The following is a 10418-nucleotide window of genomic DNA, read 5'->3' on the forward strand; positions in this document are numbered from 1 at the left end:
AATAGAAGATCCAAATTGTAGTAGCGCTCAAAATAACTAATATTTTTAAAAATTTATTATGTGCATTGAATTTTATATTTAATGCATATAATAATAAGCAGATTAATAAAATAATTTTATAAATTTGGAAAAAAGGAAATTGAAAATATTACTAATAACTCTAATAATTTCGAATAAAAACTATAATCTAGAAATAAAAACTTTTACAAGATTATAGCTTTCATATAAAAATCTGTTTCTTTAATTCTCTATTGTTTAATTCAAACAAATAAAGAATCAAATTACGCGATTAATTGCTCAATTTAAATTACACACATGCAATTAATAAGTAATTAATATACAAATAACAATTTACTTACCACAGGATTGCTCCACCGATGCCCGATGCCTCTCCTAGGCCTCCTCCTCCTCTCAGGTTGATTTACACACGCGATACTTAAACGGCACTCCCGCACTTTTATTAAAAGATTACTTCCGCGCTTGTACGCGCGATACTTTGAACGACACTCCCGCACTTTCGAATTTCGGCACGATCGAATCCCGCTTCACGTGAGAATCACACTTCGAGTCGACAAGTCGGGAATTCGCCGATTACTTCGAGCAAAGGTTAAGCGGAAGCGGAAGAAGACGAAATCGATCGATAGAATAATCGCGAATGGGGTTCGCTCGACTCTTGACCCGCGCCTGCTCCCATCGAGGGCCGACTAGAACATCGTTAGGAACGATTTCATACGAACCACCAAGTCTCTATCATACAGACTGAGCCGGGTTTATCGTAAGGCTGGTAGACGGGTCGAGAATGAAGATACCCACCTTCTACGTGCTAACAATCTAGCATTTCGAAAGCGGGAGATCAACTTCTCTAGCGAGCAAAAATCGAACCTAATTAGAACAGCCGACTCCTCAGATGCCAAACATGTTAGTATTTCTACAATGTGCTGTTAGACGGTACAAGAGAAGGGACCCATTAACGACGATTCCAAAACAATCGACCGAACTCTAACCGATTCGGGCCGAACCGTTCGTCGGAGCAGAACGTGCCCTCAACAGCCGATTCTCGAACCGAAGTTCAAGATTAACCGCGCGAACATGCATCTATATTATGCACGAACATACGTTGCTACGCGGCCGGCATTCACCTCAGCCGCGATACTGAGGCGTTTTAACGTTGCGCCTACATTAATATATTAAATTTATTAATACATAAATATTTATATAATATATAATATTAATATAATATTAATATTAACTGATATTAATATAAAATTAATTATATTAATAGGTATTAATATATTAAAGATTGCAACGCTGAGAGACATCCCATTTAGTCGGCAACAAAGTATGATCCTCGGCAATCGTGAAAACGAGATAAAAGTCCAACGCGAAGACGCGACGACGCGAAAACGCGATACCGCGACAACGCGACGCATCGTTGCTCGTACGGCACGATGACGGCAACGACGACGCACTAATGTGCGTTCAACGCACAAATGCGCGTGCCACATATGAGCCATTGTGCGACTCGTGGCAATGCTGTACGGATACGCGACGCGAAAGACGCGAAAGCCGTCCGCGACACGATGACGGTACCGACGACGCGACAAGCCGTCCGCGGCACGATGACAGCACCAACGATACGACGAGCCGTCCGCGGCACGATGACAGCAACGACGACGCTGGGTACTTGGTTTCCCCTTCGCAGTAAACCTTGAGGACCCTTAGGACCTTAAGGCATACCGTCCAGGTACTGAAGCCACTCCACCACGTCAAGGTGTACCCATGGAGGGTTATTTTATATATAATATATAATTTTGTAATATAATATATAACTTAAGAGAGAGGAAAAATATACTTTATAATTGAGAGATTAACTATATCCTTTTTTTTCCTCGATTAAAAAAGATGCGATGTAGATATGTTTTGAAAAAACAAGCAATACATGTATAATATTATACGATAATTTAGATTGGATCTCATACACTATTGAAGAAATAAGAAAAAGAACGAGCAATGTACAATCAAGTTTTGAGACTCGCTTCGCATTTCCGTTTGATCCGTTTGCGCTGCTATTTTAGCGAGTTATTAACAACTCAATACTCAACACTTGGTGCAAGTTTTAAATTATTTGGTTCAACAATTAATGAGACACAGTTATGCAAAGTAGTGTTAAAAATTTGTTTAAAAATCGGTGTAATGGAAGAAACGCTTGACAACACACCAACATTAAATTCTATGCTAAATTAGAGAAGTCTCTAACAGAAATATTACAAATGATTCAACAAGCCTACGAAGAATCAGCTATGCATAAGAGTAACGTTTTGGAGATATAGGTGACATAAAAAAAACGTAAATCACATTTTAAAAGGGCTTGCTTCATAAAACTAGGCTTGCTGAATCATTTGTAACGGTTCTGTTAGAGACTTCACTAATTTAATGCAGAATTTAATGTTGGCGCGTTGTCAAGCGTTCTTTCCATTACGCCGACTTTTAAACAAAATTATATTAACACAACTTCGCGTAATTGTATCTCATTAACTATTGATTTAAATAATTTAAAACTTACACCACATGTCGAGTATTGAGTTGTGAATAACTCCCTAAAATAGCAGCACGAACGGATTAAACATTCGGAAATGCGAAGCGAATCTCGAAACTAAATTGTTGGACCGTAATATATTTTGAAAATAATATAGATGGTAAATAAAAATAAAAATTACTTATCGCATATATCGTTGCTCCATCCATCGTCGGATACCATCATCAGGATCTCCTTTTCTTCTCTTGTTCATCCCTTGCTGTTTCCTCGTGACATTTACACTCACTTGCTAAAACACAGTTAATTACTATTAGTCGAATATGCGACGATCGCGGCATACTTTGCACCGGCACTCCCGATCACGAAACAATCACACGAGACACACTTTATTATATCGTAAGAGAGAATATGAAAAATACGATTTGCTTGATGTTTGACACGACGCCAAAATCATGCGCCACTCGTTACAACAATACTATCTCTATTGTTGAATTATTTTGTTTTATTTCTTATTTTTAAAAGTTAATTAATTGTTAATTACAATAATCATAGCAAATTATATTTTAATATTTATCGCCATCGCGTTTAGAAAAGAAATTCGACGGAGCGTCTCGCATCACTACTTTACTGCTCGAACGTAACTGTACGAATGATAATAAGGCCGTAAAATGTGATATGTTAATAATAGCCCGCTAATGTTTACGCCGCTAAGATTGAATACTATGATTGATAATTTGCCGCCGAAATATTTTTCGTACTATGACGTATATACAAGCGGAATCTTAAATTATATGAGTATTTTAAATTATAGAGTATTTATTTAATAAGCGATTAATATATTATAAAACGTATCGTTATGTTAATTATTCGGACCTGCGATTCGATTATTTTATTACGCGCTCTCCGAATCCGAATCATATTTAAATCGTGAAAAATTCAAACGATGAAGCATCGAACGAAATATAATTAAACTTTAAGTATTTTTAAAGAAATAATTATTGCTTATAAAGAGAGAGAAAAATCACGACAAAACAATAAATTATAATTTTGATTCCTGTCACTTCGACTCTTGATTAAATGTATATCACGCGAAATATATGCCTCGAGATTTATCGTTGCGATATAAATACGCATTATTTAAGATATGTAAGATAAAAGGTAATTAATTTCATTTATCATATCAAATTATTTTTCGCTACTTGTTGCGATCTCGTTTAGAAAAGGAATTTGACGATGTCTCGCGCTCTACTACTTTACTGTTCGAGTGTCGCCGAGCGATTGATAAGCCATAAGACGTTAACAATAGCGTGCTAATGTTTACGCCGCCAAGGCCGAACCATGTTATTGATAATTTGTAGCCGAATATTTTGCGTACTATGACGTATATCGCGGAATATTAAATCGTACAAGTATTTTAAATTATTTACTTAATAAACGATTAATAATATTACGGAGCTTATAGTTAATTACTTGGACGGATGTAATTCGACTATTTTATTGCGCGTTCTCGATCCGAATCATATTTAAATCGTTGAAAAGTCGAACGATATAGCATCGGACGAAATATAATTGAACATTAAGTATTAAAAAAAAAATTATTATTTCTTATAAAAGGAGAGAAAAATCGCGACAAAACAATAATTCACAATTTTACTGTTACTTTGATTCTTGATTATATACACGCCTCGAGATTGATCATTGCAATATAATTACATATTATCTAAAGTAAAAGATAATTAATTATTAATCTTGTCAAATTATTTCCCGATACTTGTCGCGATCGCGTTTAGTAAAGGAATTTTATGGAGCGTCTCGCACTGTTACTTTACTGCTCGGGTATCGTCGTGCGAATGATAACAAGGCCGTGATACACAAACAATAGCACGCCAATGTTTACGTCGCCAAATACTATGTTCGATATTGCTAATTCGCTATCGAAATATTTTACGTATTATAAAATAAATATGCAAAATATTAAATTAAAGTATTTTAAAGTATTTTAAATTAAATTAAATTATTTTAAATTATAGATTAACTATTTATTAAATAATTAATGTATCACGGAACTTATCGTAATATTAATTATTCGATCGTTTTACAGCACGTTCTTAATCCGAATTATATCTAGATCATCGAAAAATCAAATGATATAGCATCGTGGACAAAATATTTTTGACTCTATGTGTCGTTAAAAAAATAATTATTATCCGTAAATATGGCATTGAAACGATAATTTCTAATTTGACTTTCTATTATTTTAATTCTTATTTGATTAAATGAATAAATCACGAAAAGTGCGATTCGAAATCTATCGTCGCGATATATGTATACATGTATGTAGTTACGTATTATCTATAAATGTAATTAATTATTAATTATATTATAATAGCAAAAATAATATATCCCGATACTGTGGTCACGATCATGTTTAAAGAAGGAATTTGACGGATCGTCTCGCACGACTACTTTCCTGCTCGAGTGTTGTCACGCGAATGATAACCGAGTCGAGATCGAGATATGTAAATTTGTAAATAATAGCGCGTCAATGTTTACGCCGCCAAGGCTAAATACCATGTAACTCGCTGCCGAAATATTTTACGTATTATGACATATATACATACACACACACACACACATATATATATATATATATATATATATATATATATAAATACTTCGAATGCATCGTTTAATTTCAATACCGACATTTTATTCGGGTAAAAGTTTGCAAGTGATGTGCTTTCACCGCTTATTTCCGTCAACGCGTAAAGAAAATGCGCGCATAGAGCGTATGGTCGAGAGTTGGAGAGCGACTAATAGGTGTCATTAGCAATTGCATGGTTTATTGTCACAATGGAGAAAATCAAAGGATGACGGAGCTCAGGTGAACATGGATAAAAGCGGCTTCACGCTTTGCCGAGAGCGCAACACGCGCGCCCAATATAAAAGTACGCTGATATATCATTGCAAAGTTACTTTATCGTCGAGCATTAAAGTTAACGTTTTGTTGGTATATCTCAACTTACAATACAGTATATATATTGTCAAGTTTGCGCTTATACAAGATATTAAAAGCTTAAGATTTCGCAAAAAAAGTAAGAAAAAGATTCTGCTCGATATTTCTCTCAAAATCACGAAAAATGGTATTTTTAATCTAAGCGATTATCACGATTTATATATATATTTTTTTTGTGGAGACTGTCTTGTTGATTACGCGTACGTGTGTCATTTAGAAAGATGACAATTAATGCCAAAGTGTTTATGATTGTCCTACTGGCAATCTGCGGTATATATGCTCGCACCGCCGATAGTCGAGAATCTTACAAAGGGACCAGTGATAAAAAATATGCCAGATCAATGCTGGCTGAGATCGCGAAGGAAATCGTGCAAAGATCGACGACCAGCAGTCAGGTAATCAAAATTTAGGCGTCATTATGCAACGACTCCGAGCATTGTGGTCATTTTCTATTGTATAATTGATAAATGCTAAAGAACATACATACATATAAATTAATATTGTTTCAATTATAATGAGTATTGTAGAATTAATTAAACAATCAAGATTTATAGAATTGGAAGAGATAAGAAAGTTAGAATAAGAAAGAGAATTCAGAAATATAAATATACATCTCGCAAACTATTAAACTTTCGTCTATCATACTCCTATAACTTTTTATGCAGAATATTGCAAGGAATCGATTTATGTAAAAAAAATGGGGTTGTTCCCCTTTAAAAAAACAAGATTCATATTGAAATCTCCGAAGCGCCTCCACCCAAGATCAAACTAATGGCACCATCTTACGACCCCCTTAAAACCGAACAATTTTTGTCTGAAACATTTCTTGCTTTATTTTTTAGATATTTAGGTGTCTCGATATAAATGCCCCACCCCATATATATATATTGTATATTCTACATACAATAATAATGTATATAATATAATATATATAATAAATAAATATATATATATATATATATATATATATACGTATATATTTATTATATATACTCATCAATTTTGTTTCTTTGATTTATTATATATATTATATATTTTATATTATATATGTGATTATTATATATTGACTACATACATATATATGTATATGTAATTGTATATAATTTATATAATATATGATTGTATATTCTGCATATAGATAATTTTACTTGAATATTATTTATTCGAATTAAAATTATTTTACCAGAATACTTAATAATAGAAATTAAAAATTTCAACTAGAGTTATATTAAAAGTAATATTGCAGGTACTCAATTTAAATCTCTCGAATCTGCTGCTTCTTTTGGTGCTTAAAGTGGTTGTGTTTGGCGCCGGCTATATAGGACAGCACGGCTACAAAGGACGCGAATTAGAGGATGGTAATTTCAGCAATCGTTAATGTTCATTCGAAGATACTTTCCGATAATTGCATCGACAAAAATCGACTGTATAAGAGAATAATTAATGTTTCATCGCGCTTTAAAATTTCAACGGAATAAAAGATCGAAAAGAGAGAGAATAAATGTGTTTTATAATTAAAAATTATTATATATAAAGTTGCAACCGCTTGTCTGCTAATTTCAGAAAATATTGTGTCGGAGGGTGAACTCGCGCTAGCTCTTGGATATCTAATCGGTGATACCTGTTTATATAGAGCAGCTTGCGAAGAACCACACATAGCGAGAGAGTATCTCGGTGCGGCTGAGATGCTCTTGCAAACGATGAAATTGATGCCGCAGTATGTATACAAAATATTAAAAAATAATTTACAATAATAAAGACATATTTCGATAAATTAAATATTCCGCATCGCATAAAGAAGTACTTGGTACGCTTTACATTTTATAAGAGCGCAAACGTCACTAAACGTTAATAAACTCTCCAGATCAAAAGTTATGCGATATATTTGAATTATTCTCTCTATACTAATATTCGTATATCACCATTTTCGACATACTAATTATTTGTCATTCTAACGGATTTATGATTAACAAGCTAGACCGAAAATTGAAAAATATTTTGATGCACATAATAGTGCGGAAAAATTATTATTCCTGAATGTAAACCCAAAGTAAAAAAATTTTTGAGACTGATTGATATATTTTGTTTAGTTATGGTTCTCGAAATTTCGAATAATTCAAATAATTTTCGATTAAAATTAATATTTAGAACATTTAAAAATAAACGGCTTCTATTTATTTTTTCTATTATTTAGTCACTTAATTTTACATAATATTATCTAAAATCAATTTGAATAAAGAGAGAGAGAGAGAGAGAAATTTATTCGAAAATATTTTTAAACTCGAATAATTCGAGCAATTTAAAGCTCGCAATTTAAATTGCTCGAATTAATGGGTTGCTTGAAAGTTTCGAGCATTGCTATCAAATTGAAATATCGATATTACCGTGTAAAATTTGTATTTTTTCCAGAAGCTTATCTGATGCAGAATCTAACTACGAGAAGATGATGGTTGAATTCCGAAAGGCGATTGAATACGGCAATATCGAGCAATGTCCACCAGAGTATAGCTGTAAAAAAGAGAACATAAATAATTTCTTGCAAAGCAAAAAAAGATAATGCAAACATTAATATTATATCTATAAAACACTCTCTTTTCGGTTTTTATAGATTAAATTATATAAAAATTATATTATAATTATATTATAATAATAAAAATTATATTATATTAAAATTATATTATATAATATTATAAAAAATACTAAAAGATAACTTTCTGCATGTCTTGTTGATCATTAATGTTATCCGTAAAAAAAAAATATAAAAATAAAAGTTAATTCTTTATCCAACAGCAAAATCGACAAATCGGATAAACTCTTGTTGTATATTTCATTTATAATTAAAATATTCGCATTACGATCAATCATTTTTACGACTTTAATATTGATGAATTATTTTAACATTTATAAAAAAAAGTTAACGTTAAATTGAAAAAAGGTTAACGCGTTTAAAATTAGTTAAGTTAAAAGGTTATTAACTTTTTAACTTTTTAAGTTGAATTTAAAAAAGTTATTAACTTTTCAACTTTTGAACTCATTTTTGAACTGTTTAATTTATTATACTGTTTAATTATTATACTACAACCCTGTAAATCTGATACCAACTTTAGGAATAACGTACCATAATGTGAAAAAATAATCCGAATCGTTATTTATTCTACTCGTAAATAAATCTCAATGACATGAAAATGTGATATCAAATGAAGATTGTGATCTTATCATCATGACGTCTCTCCTTTAACTATATAAGTATATATAGGCTGCGGTCGGGAAGACGCTAGAGATGCTTCGAGGCGTTGCATTAACCAATGAGAAGAAAGAAATCTTTATTCTTTGTGTCCTGATTGGTCAACCAAACGCTTCGAAGCATTTCTAGCGTCTTCTCGACCACAGCCATAGTCATAGATGACGTCTCATTCGCATGTGGTTTGCTGCTCTCTACCACTAGGTGACGCTGCATACATCCTTTTATCTAACCTATCCTGACAATCGCGCTGACTATCGCAAGTATCGCCGAGTTTGGCCGACTCGTTTGATTTTCGCCTATTCACGTCGTAGACGTGTAAACAATTTTTCGTATCACAGCTATTAAAGTTATTTTGTGTATATCTTATCTGAGAAATGAGTTCGATAGGCACAGGGGTGAGTATACTACGCACATTACGCGAGATATGATTGTGAATAATAATGTTAAAATATGACTGACATTCGAACTTAACCTTAATATTTCTCGCAGTATGACCTGTCCGCTTCGCAATTTTCGCCAGACGGACGCGTATTTCAAGTGGAATATGCTCAGAAAGCCGTAGAAAATGGAGGGTGAGTCTTATATTCATTTTAATAAATTTTTACATAATACTGATTTAAATAGTAACTGCATTTTGCTCTTACGCGACAGTAAGTGTAAATCAATTTTGTATAAAATATTTAATTAAATATTCATTTCAAAAAAAATAAGAAGTACACATATATCTATGTTTTATTTATGTATATACATGATCGCAATCTTGTTGCAGAACAGTTATCGGCTTACGAGGGAAAGATAGTGTAGTATTCGCTGTAGAGAAGATAGTGACATCGAAACTTTATGAAGTAGGTGCTAATAAACGTATATTCAATATAGATGAACATGTTGGTATGGCAGTCTCTGGTATAATATCAGATGCAAGACAAATCGCAGAGACTGCAAGATCAGAAGCCGCGAGTTATAAAGCGCAATACGGAGTTGGTATTCCACTGAAGTATTTAAACGAAAGGGTATCCATGTACATGCACGCATATACTTTATATTCTGCTGTACGACCTTATGGTTGCTCCGTTTTACTGAGCACTTATGAAACTGACGGTCCAGCATTATATATGATAGACCCATCAGGAGTGTCGTATGGTTACTATGGTTGTGCAGTAGGTAAGTGAAATACTGATGACAAAATTGGAATATGTAAAAAGAAATTTATACTTTATATATATATATATATATTATTCATAGGTAAGGCAAAACAGTCTGCAAAAACAGAAATTGAAAAGTTAAAGTTACCAGAGATGTCATCTAAGGATTTAGTTAAAGAAGCTGCTCGTATTATTTATCTCGTCCATGATGAATTGAAAGATAAACAGTTTGAATTGGAAATGAGTTGGGTTGGTGCCCATACCAATGGAAGACACGAACGTGTACCAAACGATGTAAAAACTGAGGCCGAGACGAAAGCACGGCAGGCAATGGCGGAAGATTCGGATAGCGATACCGAGGATATGTAAAATGATGTTAGAATTACTGCCATTAAAATTCTTTGTATTGCAAACGATAAAATTAAATATTAATACATAAATATATATGCACCGATTCAAGATTTTAACAATGAAATAAAT

General features: G+C 32.8%; 3 protein-coding genes across 5 annotated transcripts in view; 2 read left to right on the forward strand and 1 right to left on the reverse strand.

The window, feature by feature from the left end:
* LOC138935415 (uncharacterized) overlaps positions 1–1314 on the reverse strand; it is a 90240-nt gene extending 88926 nt beyond the window's left edge. For both annotated transcript variants that reach the window (XM_070299977.1, XM_070299974.1), the window contains exon 1: positions 360–1314. The gene's annotated coding sequence lies outside the window, so the exon portion shown is untranslated. The remainder of the gene's footprint in view (positions 1–359) is intronic.
* Positions 1315–5773: 4459 nt separating this feature from the next.
* LOC138935655 (uncharacterized) lies at positions 5774–8109 on the forward strand. Its single transcript, XM_070300397.1, has 4 exons — positions 5774–5947; positions 6799–6910; positions 7116–7269; positions 7962–8109. The coding sequence occupies exons 1-4, from the start codon at positions 5774–5776 to the stop codon at positions 8107–8109; spliced, it is 588 nt and encodes a 195-aa protein (XP_070156498.1).
* A 925-nt stretch (positions 8110–9034) lies between these two features.
* Positions 9035–10413, forward strand: Prosalpha7 (proteasome alpha7 subunit). 2 transcript variants are annotated; one of them, XM_070300394.1, is made up of 4 exons: positions 9035–9191; positions 9286–9368; positions 9566–9957; positions 10039–10413. In XM_070300394.1, exons 1-4 carry the CDS (start codon positions 9171–9173, stop codon positions 10305–10307), a joined length of 765 nt encoding a protein of 254 aa, XP_070156495.1. In that variant the 5' UTR covers positions 9035–9170; the 3' UTR covers positions 10308–10413. The 2 variants fall into 2 exon arrangements, with proteins under 2 accessions (XP_070156495.1, XP_070156496.1); XM_070300395.1 differs by lacking the exon at positions 9035–9191 and having other exon boundaries at positions 9285–9368; positions 9571–9957.
* Positions 10414–10418: the final 5 nt, after the last annotated feature.

Source organism: Polyergus mexicanus, unplaced genomic scaffold, assembly GCF_030449975.1.
Source record: "Polyergus mexicanus isolate NDT 795.1 unplaced genomic scaffold, iyPolMexi1.0 SCAF_8, whole genome shotgun sequence".
Taxonomy (NCBI): Eukaryota; Metazoa; Arthropoda; class Insecta; order Hymenoptera; family Formicidae; genus Polyergus; species Polyergus mexicanus.

What these genes read in the sequence shown, in the direction of transcription:
- LOC138935655 (XM_070300397.1), top strand. Translation starts at nt 5,774, where the DNA reads ATGACAATTAATGCCAAAGTGTTTATGATTGTCCTACTGGCAATCTGC. An exon ending in AGGACGCGAATTAGAGGATG is followed by an intron (nt 6,911 to 7,115) that starts GTAATTTCAGCA and finishes TGCTAATTTCAG; the next exon opens with AAAATATTGTGTCGGAGGGT. An exon ending in ACGATGAAATTGATGCCGCA is followed by an intron (nt 7,270 to 7,961) that starts GTATGTATACAA and finishes TATTTTTTCCAG; the next exon opens with AAGCTTATCTGATGCAGAAT.
- Prosalpha7 (XM_070300394.1), top strand. Translation starts at nt 9,171, where the DNA reads ATGAGTTCGATAGGCACAGGG. An exon ending in TGAGTTCGATAGGCACAGGG is followed by an intron (nt 9,192 to 9,285) that starts GTGAGTATACTA and finishes TATTTCTCGCAG; the next exon opens with TATGACCTGTCCGCTTCGCA. An exon ending in TTACTATGGTTGTGCAGTAG is followed by an intron (nt 9,958 to 10,038) that starts GTAAGTGAAATA and finishes TATTATTCATAG; the next exon opens with GTAAGGCAAAACAGTCTGCA.